At 35.0% G+C, this 25,172-nt stretch overlaps 1 protein-coding gene and 1 long non-coding RNA gene across 19 annotated transcripts in view; one reads left to right on the top strand and one right to left on the bottom strand.

The window, feature by feature from the left end:
* The window catches only part of TMEM232 (transmembrane protein 232), a 316,396-nt gene that overhangs the window by 86,372 nt on the left and 204,852 nt on the right, over positions 1-25,172 (top strand). For 13 of the 17 annotated variants that reach the window (XR_012414003.1, XM_073994025.1, XM_065546632.1 and 10 more), the window contains 5 exons: positions 755-866; positions 2,138-2,243; positions 4,801-4,958; positions 15,289-15,388; positions 17,766-17,932. Coding sequence is in view for 16 of the 17 variants with exons in the window: in XM_065546632.1 (XP_065402704.1) it covers positions 755-866; positions 2,138-2,243; positions 4,801-4,958; positions 15,289-15,388; positions 17,766-17,932 (643 nt within the window). In the remaining variant the exon portion in view is untranslated. The remainder of the gene's footprint in view (positions 1-754; positions 867-2,137; positions 2,244-4,800; positions 4,959-15,288; positions 15,389-17,765; positions 17,933-25,172) is intronic. The other 4 variants (XM_073994026.1, XM_073994022.1, XM_073994028.1 and 1 more) reach the window with 2 other exon arrangements.
* LOC102115922 (uncharacterized) overlaps positions 17,655-25,172 on the bottom strand; it is a 329,390-nt gene continuing 321,872 nt past the window's right edge. For both annotated transcript variants that reach the window (XR_010587547.2, XR_012414004.1), the window contains 3 exons: positions 23,125-23,435; positions 20,574-20,762; positions 17,655-17,888 (listed from right to left, as the gene is read on the bottom strand). This is a non-coding gene — a long non-coding RNA (uncharacterized lncRNA). The remainder of the gene's footprint in view (positions 17,889-20,573; positions 20,763-23,124; positions 23,436-25,172) is intronic.

Raw genomic sequence — 25,172 nt, 5'->3', positions numbered from 1 at the left:
TTTCTGATTCATTGGCCAGTCTGGTTGGAGCTGAAGTCAAGACATACCCATTATCTAAACTCTTCTCCTTGTTTATATTCTATAATCCTGATCCAAGCCACTACTACGTCTCACCTAACTACATGTAAGCTCCCCCTTTTGCTACATCCCACCTCCCTACATGCTAATTCTTAATATAGCATTGGAGAAAATTGGTTAAAGCTCAAGTTAAATCATGCCACGCCTCTTCTCAAACCCTGCAGTAGTCTCCCATTTCATGTAGTTAATATGGCTACTTGCTACCTCTTTGACATTACTTTATACTTACACTTCTTTCTTCCCTTGCTCCCTCAAATCCAACCATGTTTGGGCTGATTCCACTTGCATAGAAGGAGTAGAAGTTTAACTTAAATGAATCAATGCTGATTTATGTGAGGAGACTAATCAGCCTTCAACATAATTGAAGCCATGCTGGATTTTATCTGAAGAAGGCTTATACCAACAAGACTTCTAGCAGTCATCTCAGAAACTTTTTCTCAGGGGCCACAAAGGTCTTTAAAAATGGGAATTATGTTTCTTAATCTAATAGTATGACAGGATCAATCCAGGAGGCTTGCATATATCTTTTACTGATTTTTTTGTGTGTGAAACAGTTTTATTAAGAAAGTATTTTTTTCTAGAATATAGTTATACATAGCCACTGGAAGTTGATTAATTGAAATTTGGAAATGATAGCTATAATTTTTGAATGTTAATTTTTCAATGTTTTATTTAGGCCAACATTTTCAATCACAAAAGAATTCATCTTGAGATTCAATCAAACACAAAATTCCAAAGAGAAGGAAGAATTGTTGGAACTAGCTAGAAAAATCATTCTCAGATGTAAGGTAATGGCATATCATTGGATTGTTCAGCATGTTAACTTCCTTTTCTAGTTGGTACATGATTACACATTCTAAAATATTGTAAGAAAAAATAGGAATACATCTTTCTTTAATTATAAGTAGGGATAGTTAAAATATTAATGCAAATTAAAGTTAAAGCTTATAACCAAATAATAAAAGCTCCTGTAAATTTTTGTGGAAATATACCAGTCCAGGAGCCCATAGCAAAATGTTAAGTCTGGCAAATAAATTTTTGATTATGAAAATTCTATTTTTTCTTAAAAAGTTAATTGAGATATACTGTGTCTCAAAGGAGAAAAAGGCCTTTCTGAACCTTCATATATATACGCATGAAGTACTCTGTTCTTTCTCTGTAACAAACTATTCTTCACCTGAATTGTGAAAAATATATTCTTTAAGAATATGACATTAATCCCCAAATTTACAAATAGATATCAAAATAGAACAGGAAGTAAAGTAAGTCCTTGCTTTTCCTTTTCTACATTGGATTCAGTTTAAATTTTACAGAGAAATAACATACGTATTTTGCTTTGATATGAATAATTCATTCAATAAAAGCTGCACAAAACTGGTGTATAAATTAAGCCACCTTTTTTGTGGTGTTGTAGTGGTTGTTATTTTCCAGTTCATGGCTGCCCATATATTTGAACATTTTGAAAAAAAATGGATTGGAAAAAGAGTATACTTTTGATACGTGTATATGCAGACAGGTGCCAGGAGGTGCATTCATCAGTGAACTTTTCTCCAATTGAACGAGTGTTCTCTGCAACAGTCCCAGGAGTGGGCACAATAAGGGAAGTGGAGCAATCCTGATCATCTCCCTCGTGTTCATTAACTTCTGCACATCAACAATGAAGTAACCAGGGTTTTCCAGCAAACTGGCATCAAACTCGCTTCTGTTTTATCACATTTCTTCAGTGTTTTTCCTCATAAAATAAAAAAAAATAAATGCATTCTCTTGGGGAAAAATTAGAAGTAATCACTAGACAGTAAAAAATGAGAATTATTTTCAGCAAATAGCTAATGGTATTACTTATAGTATCAACATTTTTTACATCTTAGCACTAATACAGTTTGCATAAAATCTCCAAAAATTTGAGTAATAAAAGCAAAAATATAAAATTGTATACAACTCTGGCCACTGAGCATTAACTTCATAGAATGACTTTTGGAACACAAGTAAGAGTTAAAAATTAATAAATATATAAAAGATGTACATTTTGATTTGTCTTTTTCATGCTTCCTCATAATAGAGAAAATTGGGTCTCAAAACCCTGGGCTCTGGGAAGCATGTGCATCTTCCTGCTGCATGGATTGAAGTAATATATCTGGCTCAATGCAAAGGGGAAATCCAAGATGGTATGTACTTTAAATTCTTATTAGGTATCCTAAGCATTTTCTAGATTATCAGTGAAGGCATAATTTGAGAACTTTAATTTTTAAAAATTGTGCAGAAGACAAGAAATTCTTCTACTCTATCGAAATACATTTTATTTTGAAAATTCATTTTGTAATTTAGAATTTATGATTTTAACTACTTAGCTTTTTAGTGATAAAATTATTTTCAAAACTTTACTCAGCATAGTCTTTATTACTTTTTTGCTAAAATTAGCAACTAATTAAAAACTAATATAAAATATCATTTAGTGATTTCCAATTACAATAGGCACTAGACTTTAGAGAAATTTGCTACTTCATTTTATAATTATTACTTATAAAACATTAATCAAATGACCATTTGTTTTCCACTTATTTTAAATAGCAAGCTTTACTCATTACCTTTTCATTTATCACTCCTCGTTTATGCCTCCTTTAAAACATCCTCTAACTAATCTAAAAAAAAATTAACGTTATTTCTAAGGGGGTAAAATTCCTTCCATCACTATTGTTAAATTGTATATATATGCCTTTTAAAATAGTTTTAGAATGTTAACCACATGAGTTCAGAGAGAATTTCCCCCATGTAAATTAGGTTTTGTAGTGCTATCTAGGAGTTTTCAAGCAGCAGGAAGAATTATTTTGTATTTAACTTGCCTTTATGGTCCTTCATCACAGTGCCATCCACAGCCTGACCTCTATTAATAATTTAAATGATATTGAGGTAAACACTCTTGGTTTACCAGCAAGAAGAGGCTGTTTGCTCTTCATTGACAATTAAATTTCAGTTTTAATTAGTCATGTGATTTAGAAGAGGACTGGCCCTTGCCCAACCCGACGGGGGTGAATCATGGATGGTCTAAATCAGAGGTCCCAAAACCCTGGACCATGAACTGGTACCAGTCGGTGGTCTGTTAGGAACTGGGCCGCACAACAGGCTATGAGCAGCCAGTGAGAGCGAGCATTACTGAGCTCCACCTCCTGTCAGATCAGCAGTGACATTGGATCCTCATAGGAGTGTGAAGTCTATGGTGAACTGCACACGTGAGAGATCTAGGCTGTGTGCTCCTTATGAGACAAAGCCAGTCCCTGGTGCCAAAATGGTTGGGAACTGCTGGTCTAAATCAATTATGGTAATTCCTTTTCACTTGCCAGTGATTTGATTAGGGTTAGTCACATGACCTGATCCTCAGCAAAGTGATGTAATGACAGCTCTATTTCCTGTACTTTTTGTTGACTTGCTTTCGAAAAAGACATGCCTGGGAAAAAAGCATTCCTTTCCTCCCTATACTCTTGTTTGTTCCTGTCTAGTTTGCTTGGTAAGAACATGATGCCTGGAGTTTGTGCAGTCATCACAGTTCTCATGCACATGAGGGGGAACTAGAAGATGAAAGAAATGTGCGTCTAAAGGGCAGCTATCTTAGCTGTCCCTGGAACCTTTCCAATTTCTAATCTTGTGAAATAATAAACCTCCTTATTTTGAAGACGTTTTTGTTATATTTTCTGTTACATGCAGCAAAAGCATTTCAATACACTCACATATTGAACTCTAAATAATACTCTCAGTATGACTTCTTACTCTCTTCACAACTAAAATAACTGAATGGGTGTTTTACCTGTACTTTTGTCTGCTCCTCATTCTGTAGTCCACCCTCCACTCAACAGCTTGTGATTACACTCAAATGAGCCCCAACTCCATATCATGGCCTACAGGACTCTGCATGTGCTGGCTCCTGGCTACCTCCCTACTTACTCATTATGTTCAGCCCTACTGACCTCCTTCCTGTCCCTTGAGCATGTCAGGGTTCTTCTTTCCTCAAGTCCCTGTATTTGCTGTTTGTCCTCATATATTTACATGGAAGCTCTTCCAAACTTTTGTATGATTTGACAAGCTGTTTTCTCTAGGCTCTTGTCTCTATATTCTTCCTCCTTCAGCTTCACAGGGTGGCCCTGTTTCCTCTACTTTGATTCTCTAGTCTTCTGCTCTTCCCTTTTTATCTTGAGCACTGCCTTTTATCATCTGGTTCTGTCCTATTTCTCCACCACTATGTGTGTGACCTGGTGATTTATTTAGTGTTGGGCCTGTATAGTGTTGGATCTATAATAACTGAGCCCCCTTGCACATTTCTTCTTCCTCTAGCCTCTCAACCTTGGTGGTTTCTGTTTCAGTTGCTTCATGCCATGAGGTTGAACTTCCTATATGGCAACTTAGGGTTCCAAAGCTAGTATCTTGAGAGAGTGAGAGAGATCCAGGTGGAAGCAGTGGTGCCTTTTCTGATTCAGTCTTAGAAGTCACATAGTATCATTTCTGCCACATTTCATTCTATTGGTTGAAACTGTCACAGGGTCTGCTCAAGTTTAAGGAGAAGGGCGTATAGACATCACCTCTTGATGAAAAAGGTGTCAAAGAATGTGTAAATACATTTTAAAACTGCCGTTTGGTCTTAATGGTAGGAAATAATTTTAAAAAGTAATTATAGCATGTAGACAAACAGGACGATTTTCAAATGATGCAGTTTCTATATTTTTAATATTTCAGAAGCTTTAAATATGCTTTATGCATCTCTGGACCATGCTTCCTTTGATTATGATCATCTGCCTGCCTTATTTTTTGTTGCGGAATCGATTTTATACAGACTCTGTTGTGATGCATCCCTCAAAACGTATTTATATTCAGTGGAAATAAAGCTAGTAAAGGTATGTTTTGAAAAACTTCTTAATGTTCTTAAATATTTCATATACTACATGTAACAACATGACATCTGTTTTAGGATCAAAACAGAACATTTAGTTTTATTATAGAATATTCTTTTGTTTGGTAGTTTAATCTTCTCTAATTGTGAGTAGTACATTATTATTGCTTAATATCTAAATGGAGATAGTAGTTTGAGAAAATATAATTTCACAAACTACATAAGAAAATAACATTTCATTAAAAAACAATATACTTAACTGTTTTTCTAAGTGTATATATATATAGTTTTTATTTTCTATTTTAAAGGCTTTTAAATGCCACCTCCTCTACCATTTAAAAATGCTAACAAATAACCCTAAATAACTGCCCAATTTGGGAAGCTTAGTTATTCTTCTAATATTCTATGTAACTTTAGATCTACAAAATGAAAGACTCTTTTCAGGTAACTCATATTTTATAAGATCCTTGAGATCATATTGTTTCACTCTCGGTGATGATCATGGTTGACTGCTGTAAAATACATTGTTAGTCAAATAAATATAGTTTAACTAATGGTTTTACTGCAAAGAGAGAAAAGAAAGGCTAAAAGTATTTCTTTAAGATGGTTTTTTATATATATATGTATACACACATATTTATATGTATGAATGAAACAAATTAAATCAATGATGCAGAAATTGTTTTTTTAATTAAATTTTGATTATAAACTGTTAGAAATTGAACATGAGAGAACATTGATGAGTCAGTCAATCAGTTGAACATTTTGGGGAGACAACCACATTTTAGTCATGTAAGTCAAGCTTAGATGCTCTCTGACACGTTTGGTAGTAAAAGACTTGTGGAGACGAGGCAAAAGTAGATACAGAGAACACATAATAGAAATTAACTATGCAAAAAACTGAGCTTTGCATAGAAGGAGAATTGAAGAAAATAGTCAAGATATTACCAATAACTGTCCTGGGATGGTGCGAGTATGATGATTTTTTTTCTTTTTTCTGTATTTCCAAAACTGTCCACTAAAAATACGTATTTATATTTATAATGAAAATAATATATATGTAAACATAAAATATATAAAATATAAAATATAAATATACATATTTCTAATGAAAAAAGAAATGTAATAAAATTTTTTAAGTGGAATAAAAAAACATGGAGCAAGTCTGGCTTTTATCTCCTCTTTCTCATCTCCTTCAGTGACCTTTCTCCATTTCTTGCCTTTTGTATTTCTGCTAGCAAGAAAAAAATAGCTACAAAATATAGTTTTATGCATTGAGCATATTGCTTATACTTTGCACATGCCCTGTTATCTGCCAAGCCAATTTGTACCAGTTCTGATAGCAGCTGCAAACACTTAAACCTTACTTAACTATGTGCCTTACACAATGATAAGTGCTTTAAATATATTAGACACATTAACTTATTTTATTCTCACAACTATCCTAAGAGGATTATTCATAATTTCATATTCCACATTCGTCACTGTGGCACAGAGAGTTTTAAGTGACTTCCCCAAAGTCTAAGCAGAGAGAGTTTTGATATTCAGTGTGGTTCCGGAGTCCAGTGAACTCTCAGCTATGATGCTACACATCTACCTTGGTTCTCAGATTTACTAATTTTTACCTTATTCTTTCTTCTATTGATATATAAATAACATTTTAAACATTTATGAAGTACATGTTAGTGTCTGTTACATGACTAGCATGTATAATGATCAAGTCAGGATATTTAGGCTATCCATCACTTTGAGTATTTATTATTTCTATGTATTTGCATCATTTCAAATCCTCTCTTCTAGTTACTTTGAAATATGCAAGGCATTGTTGGTAAGTATAGTCACCCTATTCTGCTATAAAACATTCTTTCTAATGCTATATTTGTACCCATTAACCAATTTCTCTTTATTTTCCCCTCCTATTTACCCACCCTTTTTGGTCTCTAATATCTATAATATTATTCTATTATCTTTGTCCATGAGATCAAGTCTTTTAGCTTCCACATGTGAGTGAGAACATGTGATATTTGTATTTCTGTGCCTAGCTTATTTCACTTAACATAATGACTCCCAGTTACATTCATAGTGCTGCAAATGATATTTCATTATTTTATGGCCAAATTGTATTGCATTGTGTATATACACCACATTTTCTTTATTGAATCACCCATTATGGATACTTAGGTTAATCATATCTTTACTATTGTGAAGAGTGCTCCAGTAAACGTGAGAGTGCAGGTATTCCTATAATACACTGATTTTCTTTATCTTCCTAAAAGATAAATGCCCACTAGTGGAATTGCTGGATAGTATGGTAGTTCTGTTTTTAGTTTCTTAGAAAATCTAAACACTGTTTTCCTTAGTGGCTGTAATAATTTACATTGCCACCAATAGCATATGAGTTTTCTTTTCTCTGTATCCTCACCATCATGTGTATTTTTTTTGTCTTTTTAATAACAGCCATTCTAATTGGAGTGAAATGATATTTAATTGTGGCATATGGTCTTTATTATTTTGAGGCATATTCCTTCTATGCATAGTTTAGAGACTTTTTATCATGAAGGGATGTTGAATTTTTTCAAATGCTTTTTCTGCATCTGAGATGATCATATGGTTTTTGTCCTTCATTCTGTTGTGATGTATCATGTTTATTGATTTGTGTATGTTGAATCATTCTTGAATCCCTGGCATAAATCCAACTTGAACATGTTGTATAATCTTTTTGATGTGCTATTGGATTCAGTTTGCTAGTATTTGGTTGAGGTTTTTTGAGTCTATGTGCATTAGAGATATTAGCCTATAGTTTTCTTTCTTTGTTGCACGTTTTCTGGTTTTGGTATTAGGGTAACACTGGCCTTGGGAAATGTGATAGGGAGATTTCCCTTGTCCTTAACTTTTGGGAATTATTTGAGAAGGGTTGGTATTAGTTTTTCCTTATCGATTTGGTAGAATTCAGTAGCAAATCCATCTAGTACTGCACTTTTCTTTTTGGGGGGAATCTTTTCGTTAATGATTCAGTCTTGCTACTCATTGGTATGTTCGGGTTCTGTATTTCTTCCTGAGTCAATCTTGGTAGGTCGTATGTTTTCAGGAATTTATCCATTTCCTCTAGTTTTCCAGTTTGTTAGTGTATAGTTGTTTACAATAGTCTCTGATGATCTTTTGTACTTCTGTGGTATTAGTTTTAATATCTCCTTTTTCACTTTTGATTATGTTTGAGTGGGCCTTCTCTCTTCTTTCCTTGGTTAGTTTAGCTAGCAGTTGATCAATTTTATCTTTAAAAAAAGTTTTCATTTTGTTGATCTTTTGTGTTCTTTTTTAGTCTCCATTTCATTTATTTCTTCTTTGATCTTTATTATTTATCACCTTCTATGAATTTTGAGTTTGGTTTGTTCTTGCTTTACTAGTTCCTTGAAGTGCATCATTAGATTATTTGAAATCTTTCTGTTTCTTTGATGCAGGAATTTATTGCTATAAAAACCCTTCTTAACACTGCTTTTGCTCTGTCCCTCAGGTTTCAGTATATTGTGCTTTCATTTTCATTTGTTTCAAAACATTTTTTTAAATTTCCATTTTAATTTCTTCATTGACCCAGTGGTTGTTCAGAAACATGTTGTTTAATTTCCATGTATTTTTATAGTTTTCAAAGTTCCTCTTGGTATTGATTTCCAGTTGTATTTCATTGTAGTCTGAGAAGATACTTGGTATGATTTTGATTTTAAAAATTTGTTGACTTATTTTTTGCCTAGCATATGATCTAACCTGGAGAATATTCCATGTACTAATGAGAAGAATGTACATTCTGTTGTTGTGTTGGGAAAAATATTATGTGAATATCTTTAAAGTCCGTTTGGTCTAAAGTCCAAGTTAAATACAATGTCTCTTTGTTGATATTATATCTAAATATGTCTCATGCTAACGGGCGAGTGTTGAAGTTCTCCACTATTAATGTATTGGAGTCTATGTTTCTCTATAGATCTAGTAGTATTTGTGTTGTGAATCTGGGTGCTCCCCGTTGGGTGCATATATACTTAGAATTGTAATATCCTCTTCTTGGATTGATTCCTTTGTCATTATTTGATGTCCTTACCTTTTTAAAAAACCTTTTTTTGACATAAAGTCTGTTTTATCCAATAGAGGTATAGCTACTCCTACTTGCTTTTAATTTCAATTTGCGTGGAGTATGTTTTTCCATCTCTTTACTCTCAGTCTGTGTCTTCACAGGTAAGGTGCATTTCTTGTAGGCAACATATAGTTAAATTATGTTTGTAAAAAAGTGTATTAAGCCAGCCTATATCTTTTAAGTGAAGAATTTATTCTATTTACTTTTAGGTTATTATTGATATGTGAGGTTTTGTTCCTGTCATATTGTTAATTGTTTTCTGGTTTGTAATAGTCCATTTTAACACTGCTATAAAGAAACACCTGAGACTGGGAAATTTATAAAGAAAAGAGGTTTAATTGACTCACAGTTCTGCATGGCTGGGAGGCCTCAGGAAACTTAACAATCATGGCAAAAGGCGAACGAGAAGCTCGAGCCTTCTTTACAAGGCAGCAGGAAAGGGAGAGCAAAGGGTGAACTTCCAAAGACTTATAATACCATCAGATATCTCGAGAACTCACTCACTATCACTAGAAGAGCATCTGGGAAACCATGCCCATGATTCAGTCACCTCCCTCCCTCAACACGTGAACCTCCCTTGACACATGGAGATTACAATTTGAGATGAGATTTGGGTAGGAACACAGAGCCAAACCATATCATGGTTGTTTTGTGTATTCTTCTCTTCTTTTTCTCTTATTGTTTTTCCTTGTGGTTTGCTAATTTTCTGTTGTGGTACCATTTGAGTCTTTTCCTCTTTTGTGTCTTTGCTTTACTCACGAGTTTTACACTTTCATATGTTTTCATGATCATAACTATCATCTTTCCTCTTCCTGGTTTAGGACTCCCTTGAACATTTTTTGTAAGGCTAGTCTAATGATGATGAATGATCTTAGCATTTGCTTGTCTGTAAAAGACTTTATTTCTTCTTCATTTACGAAGGATAATTTTGCTGGATATAGTATCTTTGGGTCTTTCAAGTGTCAAGTATTTTTTCTTGCAGCAATTTGAATATATCGTTCCATTCTCTCTTGGCCTGTAGTTTTCTGCTGAGAAATCCACTTTTAGTCTGCTCAAGGCTGACTAGATGATTTTTCTTTCTGTTTATTTTAGAATTTTCTCTTTGTCTTTGACTTTAGACAGTTTGACTGTAATGTACCATGGAAAAGTATTTTGGGTTTGTGGGGTCTCCTCAATCTGGATGTCTAAATCTCTTGGTATACTTGGGAAGATTTCAAGTTAAATTTTGTTAAATAAGTTTTTGAAGCCTTTCATTCACTTTTTACCTTTAGGGATACCAATAATTCATGTATTTGGTCACTGTGTTGTGTCACATATATCACAGAGGCTTTGTTTTTTCTTTTTCATTATTTTTTCTTTATTTTTCTCTGAGTTACATCAAAAGTTGTGTCTTCAGGTTCTGAGATTCTTTTGTGTTGCTGTTGTTTTAGTTTATTGTTTAAACTCTTGATTGTACTTTTTATTTAATTAAAGAAGTTCTTCAATTCCAGATTTTGTTTGGTTCTTTTGTATGATATGTATCTCTCATAAATTTCTCCTTCAAATCTTGAACTGTTTTCTTCTGACTTTTTGTATTATTTTTTGAAATTCTCTTGTATCTCACTGTGTTTCTTTAGTGTCATAATTTTGATTTTTTTCCCTGTGATTTCACACATTTCTTTTTGATTGGGATATGTTGCTGGGGAATTATTGTGTTCCTTTGGAAGTGTCATATTTCCCTGTTTTTCATGTTTCCTTACATTGATAACTGTGTATCTTGTGTAATATTCACTTATTCCAATTTTTTGAATTTGCTTTCACAGTAGAGGATTTTTTCCTGAAGATGTGTCATAGTGTTGGTTAGTAGGACCCTTTGCATTTGATTCTGAGTGCATGCAGTGGTGCAGTCCCTGTATGATTTATTTGGCTGTCAACAGCATCAGTGGTATCTATGATTTCCCAGTGGTTTAGAGTGTGGTTAAGAGTAGAGGCTATGGTGAAGTTTTGCTCAGGGACAGGGATTCCAGATGGGTTAGTCTTTGGTCCCCAGTGGTGGCAGCAGTGGGATGAGTATGCCTGTTTTTGTGCCCCTGTGTACAAGATACTTGCTCTGGTATTAGCAGGACCAGGCAGGCCAATTCTTGGGCTTCTAGGTAGTTTACTTAGATCATGGTAGTGACACTGGTGGATCAGGCAGGTGAGTGAGTTCTTGATTCCCTGGGTAGGTGGCGTGGTGTAGGTAGTGGCAGTAGCAGTTGTGGGACAACCTTCTAGGTCCTGAGCCGTGCATGCTGATGTTGGAGATAGCTACAGTGCAGTCTCCACCTGCAGCCCCAGTCATGCAGCTCTCAGGCTTGCCTGTTCTCAGTTGTAGCAGCACTGCAGTGGTGCACATAAAGGTAAGCAGCCCTGCCCTTTGCACATGAGCTTGATCATGGAAGTCATTCAACCAGTAGGAGTGTGGTCACTATCCAGGCCCACTCAAGGAGCCATCCGGTTCACCTGCCCTAGCCTCCAGTGGCAGCAGCGGTGACTGAGCCTGCAGAGGTATGCAGAGTGGGAGAGAGAATCCCTGTGCATGAACCTGAACACAGAGGCCACTCCACCAGTGGAAGTGGGGTCACTGCCCTCAGCCCCAGATAGCTGGCTCTCATTTGGATTCCCAGTGGCAGCAACTGCTGCTGCAGTGTTAGGTGGGGGGTGTGAATGGATCTCACTCTGCTTGCAAGCCTGAACACAGAGTTTGTGCTACTGGTGAGGCAGAGTTTCTTCTCATAGCCCCAGACAGGAAGCTTTCAGGGTCTGGAAAGTGTGTGCCTTGGTTTCCTTTGTCCCAGAGACTGCAATGTTAATGCACTGCACCATCTCTTTTCTGGGAAGTAATACTACTTGTGGGCCACAGTACTGGGGCCCCGTAGCACCTTTGTTTCCAACAATGCTATGCCACTGTAGCCCACCGGGTAGGCGCTAGGGAATGTCAGTGGGGGTTCCTGGGACATGGAGATATGAAGGCTATGTTTCTAAAGGGAGGATGTAACCCCATGATGGCTGTACTCTCACAATGGTACCCTGCTGTAGTTGCTTAGGTCTCAGGGGTGTGAGTGAACCAGCAAAAGTTCTCTGTCTGGTACAATGTCCTTTGGGGGTCTCTAGCTCACTGTCCATGTTAGTGTCAGGAAGTATGTGTGTCAAGGAGCTCTGCCATGGTTCAGGTTGTTGCAGTCCATGGTAGGAACATAGACCACTGAAGTTCTTACACCCTTTCCGCCAACAGCAAGCCCCTATGTGTTCCCAGCCGATTTTGCTTCCCTTCTGTATTAGTTGATTCTCACGCTGCTATAAAGAAGTACTTGGGACTGGGTAATTTATGAAGAAAAGAGGTTTAATATTCTCACAGTTCCACAGGCTTAACAGGAAGCATGACTGGGAGGCCTCAGGAAACTTATAATCATGGCAGAAAGTGAAGGAGAAGCAAGCACATCTTCACATGTTAGAGAAGGAGAGAGAGAGTGAAAGGGGAAGCACCACACACTTTCATACAACCAGATCTCACTGTCACAAGAACTGCAAGGGAGAAGTCCACCCCCGTGGTCCAATCACCTCTCACTGGGCCCCTCCCCTGACACGTGAGATTATAGTTCGGGATGAGATTTGGGTGGGAACACAGAGCCAAACCATATCACCTTCTGTGTCTCAAGTATTTCCTGTAACTTCTCTATTGTACTCCAGTGTTCTCTCCTAGTTGTTCCATCTGAGGTGTGATTATTGATTCATAATTTTGGCTCTTCTTTCTGGAGAGAGTGAGTATGCAGTGTCTCTAGTCAGCTATCTTCAACTGGAGTCCCAAGATTTAATATTTTTAAAGCTTGCTTTTTATTATTCTAGTTCGTATAACTATCTATTGGAAATAAGCATACTCTGTAAGTACTTTGAACCCAGGCAAGAAAACATTTTACTTGTCCTCCTTGCCTTTGTAGGGTTTTCATTACATATCTGAAAGACTATTGGAAATCTCCCTTTTGTTCTTTTCTTTTTGATGGAATGCTTTATTAAAGGATATTATCATAGAGGCATCACCCACTCTATATGCATTGTTTTGTTTCTCCTTTGGAGAAGTAGCTCAGGGTTGAATAGATCTAGAAATATATGATCCACAAATATTATTTCTTTTATGTTTTGTTTACATTCTTTCCTTTCTACCTAGCTCTAAGTGTACAATATTCTTAATGATTGAATTCTGTTTACAGAAGTATAGAGAATAACATAAAAGCAACAACAGTTTTATATGTATTACATAGAAATATATGCAGTGATCGTCAAGATTCTATGCAGGAACCAAAAACATACAACTATTAAAATACAACACATGATAAATATTATCCAGCCTTCAATTTTACAGCCAGCTAAAAGGGTCAGAAAAAAGAGAAGAGATGAAAATAGAAAGAGAGGAGGAGGAGGTAAAGGTCAAATGAAGGAAATGTAGGAGAGCTCAGAAAGAGAAACTGACAAGCTAAAATTCAATGTAGGAGGCAAAGCTTGAGTTGTCAGACAACAAAGAGAATATGTACACAAATAATACATGAAGAACAATACATAGAAAATCCAATATACAATATGGAAAGGTAGATTTGTCAAAAATTTGACCTTCAAGAATATTAAGATGAAAGCTTTTAAAATCATTTTCAAGTATAGCTATAACTAAAGATAGTCTCTGGGTCAGGTAAAATCCATGACCAAATTGAGGTATAAACACAGATGTTATTCATACTGACATGCTTGTCATGTATTTTCTATTTTGTCCCCTGTTACATTTTTGAATATTGTGTTCCTTTCAGTATTTATCTATAGTCCTTGAAAAATATTAACTTATCCCCCTTCTGATCAGTTATTCATTCATTGTCTATATCTATGAGAATAGTTTCCTTTAATTCTGTCATCTAGAGTATTTCATTATTCTTTTAAATGTTTTTTTCACATTTAACTTCAGCATCGTAGAGAAACACAGTACTATAACAAAGCTGTTTGTATGAAGACACCCCTTGGGCATGCCTTATAAACATGTTATTTTTATATACTTCAGAAGTCTACAAATGTATATGTTTATACTTTATGGATACATTTATAAATATTAATGATGCATTCTCAAAATTTATTAGTAGTGATAGAGGTTTGTAATAAAAAATGTGGAAATCACTGCCATAGTAGAAAGCTCATGGCTTTTGGAGCAGTACATACATTCCTGGGTTCAAATTCCAGTAATGTTACTTATTTACTTTATAGTGTTGGATGATGCACTGAGATTTCGTTAGATTTATCTTTCTAATTTTATTTTCTTTTTACATGTATATTGTTACGTGATACCCTGCGTTGCTGTTAAGAGGATTTGGAGATACATACATACATACACACACACACACACGCACACACACACACACACACACACACACAGACAGGATAATGATAGCTATTGCTGTTATTTGGGTCTTCTCCATAATTTAGAAACTGTATTCCATTTATTTCTATAGTTAATGTGTTTTTTATAATTTTCTGTAAAATCTTGCAAATTATTTTTGCAGACATTCCATTTTATGTAGTCTGTGTAAAACAAACTATATGTTTACTAATCTTACAGATGTAAGGTTTTGCACTGCTTATTTAATAATGACCCCGTGAGAGGTCTTTTTTCTTGAGGGAATAAGGAGCTTAGCTCAGCATATTATGCAGAAGTAGGATAGTTCTCAACACTATGTAATGTGATGGTCCTCAAACTGTTGACTGATATGCATAGAAAGAAATACCCTTTGCATTGAAATCCAGATAACATAATATATATTCATTTATATACTGAAACAAGGAATTGTACAATAAACTATGTTTTGTTTTTTCTTCCCTTTTATTTTATTTAAAAATCTCCTGTCAATTGATTTCATGACTCACTTAAAGAGTATAACTTGTAATTTGAAAAACACTGTTCTAAAGGACATAGAACAAAATAGCATTTAGTGTTGGTCATTATATGTAGTATAGAGATGATTTATAAAAGTTTTTTGGCTGAGCTAGCATTTCAATCTTGATATAAATGTTTTAATGTTATTTCAAAACCACATAATGTTGAACAAGTTTAAAATTGTTTTCTCAAAAGAAAATGTAATAAAATAATGGTTGATTTTTCTTATGGTTTTTAAACATTTATTGATGTAACATAAAACTGCATTTTTCTTTTCTCTTTTGACAGATTGGCTATTTGGTCTTCTTACGACTTTTTATATTTTTCCTGCATGGTCATCTAGAAAGTTTTAAGCAACATTTACTTAGGCTTCAACCACATTTATACGGTAGAATATCTTTTATTTTTTACACTTATAAATGTTTTATGTTATATTTTGAGAAACTTAGACTGTCACTATAAAGAATGTAAGCTGCATTTTATTTTTTATAAGATAATAGGTGCAGTGTTGAAGAGCACAGCTTCAGGGCCAGATTGCATTTGTTCAGCTCACTGCCCCTCCAACCCCCATACTTTTGTTATTTCTTTGTGGTGAGAACATTTAGAACCTGACTCTTCTTTTTTCCCAGCAATTTTGAAAAGTGCAGTACATTATTATTAACTATAGTTATCATGTCGTGAAATAGATCACTAGACCTTATTCCTTCTATCTAACTGAAGCTTTGCACCCTAATATCTCCCCTTTCCCCATCCATTCCTGCAACCTACTCCCTGCTCCAGATGCTGGTAATCCTCATTCTGTATTCTGCTTTTTACTTTGCCACTTAAGTGTATGAGCTTTTTTGTGACTCAGTTTTCCTATTTGTAATAGTATCTACCTCCCTGAATTTCAGGAAAGTTAGATTCATATTTTAGTAAGGTTCTGGACCTGGTGATCCACTGAATCTAAGCTATATGTAAATAAGAGTGAGAAATTCAAGCAGGAGCTGAAGTTTTGCATATTGAGTAATAGAATTGAGATGATGTTCTGAACTAGGAATAATTTGGAGAAATATTGGACATACTGAATTTGAAGGTCACTCAGGTATATATACCCAACAAGCAGTTGAAAACATAGGTTTGGAACTAGGGAAATAAGTGAAGCCTGCCTGGGATATAGAATTGACAGTCATCCATGTTAATGTGGCTGTGGGCAAGGGGCAGGGAGAAACTAATTCCAGGAATGAAATCTTGGGGAACATACATTTAATGGATTATTGGTGTAACAGGGCCCAGGAAAAGAGAAATAAGGGAGGTGAGAGGGAGTGATTATGTTTAAGGAGAGAAATTCAAGATCAATATTGCCATAGAAGTATTAAATAGTAGAAGGTCTGAAAAATAATGAGTTTCTACAATCAGAAAATCACTGCTGATCTTGGGAGCATACCCAGTGGAGAGGTGGAAGCAGAATTCAGATTGGAGGTAAACAGCGAGGGAAATTTTAAGCATAAGTCAAAAATTGTTAACTATTTCAAAAAAAGCTTAGCCATAAATATTTATGCTGATATGTAAATATGTCAATAGTTTAGATGGATAAAACAAAGTCAAAATATTAGTGTGTTGTAGGATAAGGGAAGGAGAGACTCAAGATAAAGAAAGGGAATAATATTTGATGAAAAAAGTCATGGAGGAGGGAACAGAAGGTAATAGCAGAAGCGTTATGGAGACTGATCAATTAATTCCATTAGCGTAAGTCCTGATCAGATGTGGCTGTAGACAGATAGAATAGGAATTCTTGTCTAACATTTCACTTGTTTTTATATCTTCATTAAATTATATGACCCCTTCTTAACTCCTCACTGTGTTCAGCATAGTGACTTATCAAATATTCAGATGATTATGGCAAATCAACTTTGAAAAATTATTTGAGTAAAACCCTCAAGTTCTCATATTAGCTTGTTATTGAGGATATACCACCCTCAAAAAAATCTGTCTTTCATATATAATAATAAAATCCCCCAATTTTGTCCTCTTACCAAATATAATAGAGCCTTAGGTAACAGCTCTTCCTTTAACAATAGGCTGTTTTCTACCTGAAGCTATCAGCAGCTGCTATCTCTCCACATAGCTGTCCAGTAGAATGGTCATTATTAATTTTTCCATTATGTGGATGGACTAAAACCCAAAGTTTGTCTAAAAGTTTATAGAAAGAGCAGCACTGAGATGATTCTGTTAAATATAACGTGGTGTTGTGTTAAATTACCTTATTGTTGTAAATAATAACATCTTGTTTGTATTATTTACAACACGTTGTTGTAAATAATAACATCTTGTTTGTATTATTTACAACATATTGTTGTAAATAATAACATCTTGAGAAGGAATAAAACTGGAGAATGTAGGTCTAGAATCAATGACATTGATTCCTTTGTAGAATTACAATGTCAAAGTATCCATTATGAATGCAGCATCTATTACAACTTGATTTATTTTCATCTGGAAGTTTCCAAGCTTTGTTGAACAGTAACTATATTTAATTGGGCATTCAATGATTATGAAATTGCTGTTCTGAAATATATAAACTCTTACGTATAAATTATTTACCGTCTAGTGTTCTATTACACCACCAGGGGGCATACATAACACTATAAATCTTAAATAGGAAACTACAGCAGTTTCTGCATCTAAGTACTGAATTTAATTATAGTTTAATAGCTAAAAGACAAATGAAACACAATGCAAAATATTAATAAAATATTTCTCACAGATGATTTTTCTTACAATAGCACTTTCTTTCTCTGGAGCATCATATCACAAGTATCCAAACATCTTTTCAAATGTGCAATTCATCCTGAAAGCCTCGGAAATTATAGCTAAAAGAGAACTCCGTTCTGAATCAATTTTTAGCCCTGTGGAAAATAAGAAAAGACATGAGAACACAGATTCTGATATGGTGGGTAATCTAGTATGGTGAGTATATCCTGTTGTATGATACATCAGATATGATTACTATGATTAAGTAATGGTGCTTGTCAATACAGTAGGCATTGAGGAATGATGCATTTAGCTGTGGAGGAGGGGTGAACAGCAAAGACACAAATTTCATGCAACCATATGCACAGTTCCTGGAGAGTAGTTAATAGGATGAGTAGTGAGGTATCTGTATATAACACTACTACTTTAAATGGAGTAATGCCATAACACCTTCTTCTTCATAAGTTCCATCTCACCTACTTAACTAAAAATTACAACATAATTTAGACTGACTTGTAAGTTAACATTTTAAGATATTATATTTTTATTAAAGGGAAAGTGTGTACAGAGCAAGTTATTTATGAAAGCAGGCATAGAATTTTTATGCTTTCATAATTCATATGAAATAACATTCAATGGCCAGGCGTGGTGGCTCACGTCTGTAATCCCAGCATTTTGGGAGGCCAAGGCGGGCGGATCACCTTAGGTCGGGAGTTTGAGACCAGCCTGACCAACATGCAGAAACCCCGTCTCTACTAAAACTACAAAATTAGCCAGGTGTGGTGGTGTATGCCTGTAATCCCAGCTACTCAGGAGGCTGAGGCAGGAGAATCGCTTGAACCAGGAGGTGGAGGTTGCGGTGACCCGAGATTGTGCCATTGCACCCCAGCCTGGGCAACAAGAGTGAAACTCCATCTCAAAAAATAAATAAAAATAAAATAAAAAATATCTCACACCAGTTAGATTGGCAATCATTAAAAGGTCAGGAAACAACAGGTGCTGGAGAGGATGTGGAGAAATAGGAACACTTTTACACTGTTGGTGGGATTGTAAACTAGTTCAACCATTATGGAAAACAATATGGCGATTCCTCAAGGATCTAGAACTAGATGTACCATATGACCCAGCCATCCCATTACTGGGGATATACCCAAAGGATTATAAATCATGCTGCTATAAAGACACATGCACACGTATGTTCATTGCGGCACTATTCACAATAGCAAAGACTTGGAATCAACCCAAATGTCCATCAGTGACAGACTGGATTAAGAAAATGTGGCACATATACACCATGGAATACTATGCAGCCATCAAAAAGGATGAGTTTGTGTCCTTTGTAGGGACATGGATGCAGCTGGAAACCATCATTCTTAGCAAACTATCACAAGAACAGAAAACCAAACACCGCATGTTCTCACTCATAGGTGGGAACTGAACAATGAGATCACTTGGACTCGGGAAGGGGGACATCACACACCGGGGCCTATTATGGGGAGGGGGGAGGGGGGAGGGGTGAGGGATTGCATAGGATTTATACCTGATGTAAATGACGAGTTGATGGGTGCAGCACAGCAACATGGCACAAGTATACATATGTAACAAACCTGCACGTTATGCACATGTACCCTAGGACTTAAAGTATGATAATAATAAATTTAAAAAAAAAAGGGGATTTGTGGAAAGAGAAGTAAATTTAAAAAAAAAAATAAAATAAAATAAAAAATAAATAACATTTAATATGCTATTAAAGTCAACTGAAAACTTTAAAAAATAGTTTAAATGGGCAAATGATAATAATCTTTAGATTATGATAAATCTCTTAATTTCTAACTCAGATATTAGTAATCTTTAAAAAAAGCCCTAATTAAATAATTTGTTGGTATTTAATAAACAGTACTATGTAAACACAAGTACAGTGAGCCATATAATTGTGCATATACCTTATTGATTAATACACTTCAAAAGACAAATTTTAATCTCTGGGGCTAATAATGCCTTTCTTTCCTCACATATTTTCCAAAAAAGACCAGCAAGCATTTCATAACCTTCTTTTATTTTTTGTTAAACATATTTTTTATTTTATAGCTTATAAATAGAAAATTTGTTTTTCTTACAACTTCTAAAAAAGGAAAAATACATTTAACATTACACAAGTTGAAACACCTAAGGAAATGTGAGGAAGATTCTCTTTTTAGATGATATTGTGTGTTACCTTATAATTTTCCCATGCTTCCTGTGAGCCCTTTCTAAAATCAGCTATAAATTAAATATATAAGAAAAAACATTCAAACACATCTATTTGTAAGAGAAAATACTTTCTGGGCCTAAGTGTTTTCTCTTTGGCACATTACTGGTTCACCATTTATGTAACAAGTGACATTTACCAAGTAATTTGAGCCTTCTGGTTATAATTACTAATGAGCACAAATTGCCTTATGAGAAAGGATCTGTTTTTAAGTGTAAAAAATGTTTTAACAGTAAATAGATAATGAAAGATATCGAGCAACAGAAGGAGCACTGATCATGAAGAGAACAGACCTGCTTATGAACTGGTTCTGTGATCTAGGAGAGGCCCACCGATCTCACCAAACTCCATTTGTGTATCTTTAAAAAGTCGTCATTATTGTCATAGTCATGATCATCATCATCATCAATCTGTCTGAACTCTTTTATAGCATTGTTATAAAGATTGCAAAAAAAAGCATGTGCTTTATAAAAGTATTAAATGCCATGCAAACATGAAAAATAATTATTGAAAATATGTATTTAGGACCTCACTTTACCCTAGACAGTGAACTATAGTATTTTCATCTAAGGATGTAAGTATGTTGACTTACTGTTGTGATTGGAATGTTTTTCCTTTAAACAAATAAGATTCCATGAAATCTTAGCAATGTGAATGGTCCAGTTATGAGGTAGGCAACTGTCAATGTTGATTCTGATGCTCTTTAAGAATGAATCCATTTTGTCTCTCTTGGTGCACACACACAGCAAGCAAATGGAAGCTTACTGCTGTACAACTCAGCCTGAATTAGAAGGGGCAAAAATGTCAATACAGGAAAGGAACATATCAGCTTAGAGTTAGACAAGTCACTAAATCTCTCTGTGCTTTTTTCCACTTTGTAGAACAAAGCTGAGATTCAACCTCTTCTAAATTCTATTTCAGCTCTATCCATGTGATACCGTAAGGGGATTATAACAGAGTTTGGCCTATCAGGTTTATTGCCCTTCTTTTTCTCCTCCTCTTATCTCATAATATAAAGATATAAATATAGGATAGCATAGCCACAGTGCTGCTAAAAATACTGATTTGGCTAATCAGCACTCAGTCAGTGCTGGACTGCATATCTTAAAGTTCCCCAGTTTCAGCCCAATTTATCCAGTACAGCCGGCCTTTCCAGTTCAGTTGAGTATTTACTCATTCAATACCCATCTCTCTCACCTGGGAAAGGAAAGAGGAAAAAAGATATAAAAGTGATAGAAATGGAAATATAAGAGATACATTTGCATCAATCTCTTCTCCTTTCCTTATGATTGTTTTAGTATATTATAGCAGAGGATTTGTGAATTTATTCCTACTGCCCTTATCATTTGATAATGCTAAAAGGTCTATAGCACATATTTTGGCCACTGTAAAATATTTGATTTTTAGTATTCTTATATGCATTGGAACAAAGTCATAATTACTTAATTTGTTGTCAAAGTGCTACCAAAATTGCACGGAAAGTTCAATAGGATATTACGATACATTAGGATACACACCATATGAGCATGGGTTCCACTTAAGAATAGGAAATTTCCTTTCCTCTGCTGTTGGACCCCATTTCTCTTTTTAATGTCTTTTTAAGTGAGCCAGACACAGGGTTTCCATTGACTTTGACAAATGGTACACTTAATTAGCTCTTTGGATAGCAGAGCCAGAATGCTGGATTGAGTTTTCCACTCTGTCCTTTGCTCACTAGCAAAGCTGAATTTTCTAAGCAGAGTTGTCACCTGGTAGTAATAATAGTTATTTGGAGAATGTAGATTTAAACCCTGCTACAATGTAGTAGACCTTTTATTAAATAGTTTCATCTGTTCTGAAGAACAAATAGTTCTCTGAAAACTAGCAAACACAGAGTTTACATTCTAGTATGATTAGCAATCTCATTCTCTAACACTTTTTGGTAAGCCAAAGTCATTACCTAATTTTGGGACATTTTGTGTTGTCCTGTAATTGTAAATGGTTACTAGGAATTATTAGACTGAGACATAAATTCCTTAAAATTAGGAGCATTATCCTATGATTCATGTCAAATTACCCAGGTAACACTTCGTATTGGGAGATCCTTTCATGGCAATGTCAACCATCCCCCAAATGACTGAAAACTACATGAAACCCAGAAAGCTGTCCCTGAACAGCCAAAATAGAGCCCATGCTTCAAAGCTCATTTATGTGATAAAAGAAAGCCGAGTCAGACACTCAGAATTTATGTACTCAAATTTGCATAAAATCTAGGCTGGTGTTGTTAACTGAATTTTCAGCCAACAGTAGATTAACAACACTTTTGTAGGTGGGCTTCTCAAAGTAGGCATTGTTCCAGCTACAAATGACAGCCCAAAGCTGGACAGCAAGGGAGGGAGATGAAAGAACTGTGGAAAGTGGTTATAAAAGCCAAAAAAGAAAGGAAGAAAGGGAAGTAAGGAGGGAGAGAACAAAGAGAGGGAGGGAAGGAGAGAAAGAAGGAAGAAAGGGAGGGGAAAAAAGTTCTCTGGGAGTCATTTAGGGCGGTGCTCAGTGCTTTTCAAACTATCTGTGGTAAAAGATCTCTCCTAATTTATTTTTAAATTTCCAAGCCATCACAGATGGATAATTTTGTAAAATATAATAATAATAATAACAAATTACTGAAAACTAGAATAGAAAAGACGAAAAAACACAAGCTTTAATTTTTAATAGACTGAATATATATATAATTATTTTTCAAATTGTTATGAAAGTTTCTAAATACATATTTTTCATTTTTTGTGCTCTCATTAACAGTTTGCAAATGGCAGTTATCTGCCAACCACACCTTGAGCAGGACTGACTTAGGGTAAAGGCACAGAACTCCAAGAGTAAGCAACATTGCTCACTCTTGGTCTTCTGCACTGATGATATACATGATGATTGTATTAAATCACATAGTCATCATCATTACATTAATTCATTTAAGTTTGATAAATTTATTTTTTATTTGGAAAAATGTTTCTTGCTGAAGAATGCTCGATGGGCCAGGCGTGGTGGCTCACGACTGTAATCCCAGCACTTTGGGAGGCTGAGGAGGGTGCATCACCTGAGGTCAGGAGTTCAAGACCAGACTGACCAAAATGGTGAAACCCTGTCTGTACTAAAAATATAAAAATTACCTGGGTGTGGTGGCAGGTGCCTGTAATCCCAGCTACTTGGCAGGCTGAGACAGGAGAATTGCTTGAACTGGGGAGGCGGAGGTTGCAGTGAGCCGAGATCACACCATCGCACTCCAGCCTGGGTGACAGAGCAAGACTGTGTCTCAAAAGAAAAAGAAAAAAAAAAAAAAAAAAAAAAGAATGCTTGAAATACATAAAATCCCTGAGACTAAATAATAAGTCCTACTTATCTGGAAAATTCACAGGTGTGGCAGGTTCCTTTCCTCTTGATGATCCCAATGTTCTACTGCCAAAGACCACCGGGAACACATCTGCAATTAGGCATATTGGGTTTATTACTTGTTGCAGAGAGAGAGAGAGAGAGAGAGAGAGAGAGAGAGAGGGAGGGAGAGAGAAATACATACTACAAGGAACTATGGGATGTCTTAATAAGAGAGTGTTAGAAGGAATCTACTAGAGGATTTGGACTTTATTTGGATGATCTTGGGAAGACTCTAAGGAAGCAAGGGTTCTCTCTAGAGGTCTGATGCTGTCAAAAAGTGGGGGCAATTCTATGAGTAGGTATTTTTTGGGTGGCACAGTGACTTTGTTTATATCTGTGCTTAGAAAAAAAATTGTCCAGTGGCTTTGTTTGTTTCTTATGGTCTCAGAGTAATATTGTCTGAAATTGCTATTTTTTGAGTTTATGTCCAATAGGAGATCAAAATCACCTGGCTGTATCAGACTGGCTTGTAATAGTATGTCAAATCAATCCCAGACATGAGAGGATGCTTTTTATTTCTCCGCGATGTGTAAAATTGGCATAATATAAAATTGAAGATAAAACTCAAATCTTGTTCATTGTCTAAATCCTGATTTTTTTCTTTACCAAATGCTTTCTGAATTTTCTCTGATGATGGTACATAAATACATTAATGCAAGAATGGTTGACCTAATTGAATAGTTTATGTAGTCCTATAATATCTATGATTAAAATAATATTTATTATAAATTAATCATTCAAGTCATTCCAAAGTTTTAAAACATATTTATTTACTTATTTATTCAAAATAAGTTTGCAATCTGAGGATTGTCAGGCATCCAGGCTGAGACAACTAGAGCAATTTGAGAAAAGAATTTCATTTATATGGGTTCCAGTTTTGGGGTAGACCCTACCCATAAAGCAGAAATTGAGTTATATGTGGATTTGCTGAAGTCAGTATGTCTCAGACTAATGCTTTACATTATTTTAGAATAGTGCTTTTGTGTGGTGTATTCTAATACTCTAAACACTGAATTGTTTTCATTTGCTTTTCTGAATTATTGTTCCCCAGAGTCAGTAGCTTTGTACAGATGTTGTCTTCCTCATGCCTTTATCTCCAGAATCTAACAGAATTCCTGACATAAAGTAGATAAATACACAACTATGGGACTTAACTAAATTCTTTATTAGAAACTTAAAATAGCTTAAAATTTATGTATGAACTTCTTGCCTTCTATCTGAAAAGTACTCAACATAAAATTAAATTGTAGTCCTGATGTTGTTTTATATAATATATAAGAATTATGAAGCCCTTTAGATTCTGTTTCATTTTAACATAAAAATCACAAAGTATCAACTAAGTTAACAATTGGAGTACCTATCACAGGATGTGTGTTTGAATCTTCACTGTTGGCAAAAATTTAGAGAATGCTATGTCATCATTTTCTACCAATTACTTTAGTAGACCAATTAAATGTATAAAACTGTTGGGAAGCACTCTAAGAAAAAAACTAAACAACAGCTTATTTGTTATCTGAATTTTTAGACTTTAAGAATAGCTACTTAACAGACATTGACGATGTCTTGCTAGGCATATATTTTGGTCCTTAAAGTAGAAATCCACATTTTAAAACATGATTTGCTGTTAGTGTTTTGTTCAAACTTTCCCCATTCCTTCTTTCTCAAGTGTCAGGGAGAACTAAGTCACATAGAATCTACGAACCACAATTGTGTCTAATAGCCATCTCTTATGGGATCCAGAATTTTTGCCATATTGTAGAGCTGACATCATTGAACACAAGGGACC

This window comes from Macaca fascicularis, chromosome 6 (genome assembly GCF_037993035.2).
Source record: "Macaca fascicularis isolate 582-1 chromosome 6, T2T-MFA8v1.1".
NCBI lineage: Eukaryota > Metazoa > Chordata > Mammalia > Primates > Cercopithecidae > Macaca > Macaca fascicularis.
Note: the sequence above shows the minus strand (reverse complement) of the source record. Positions and strands in the feature narration are given on the sequence as shown.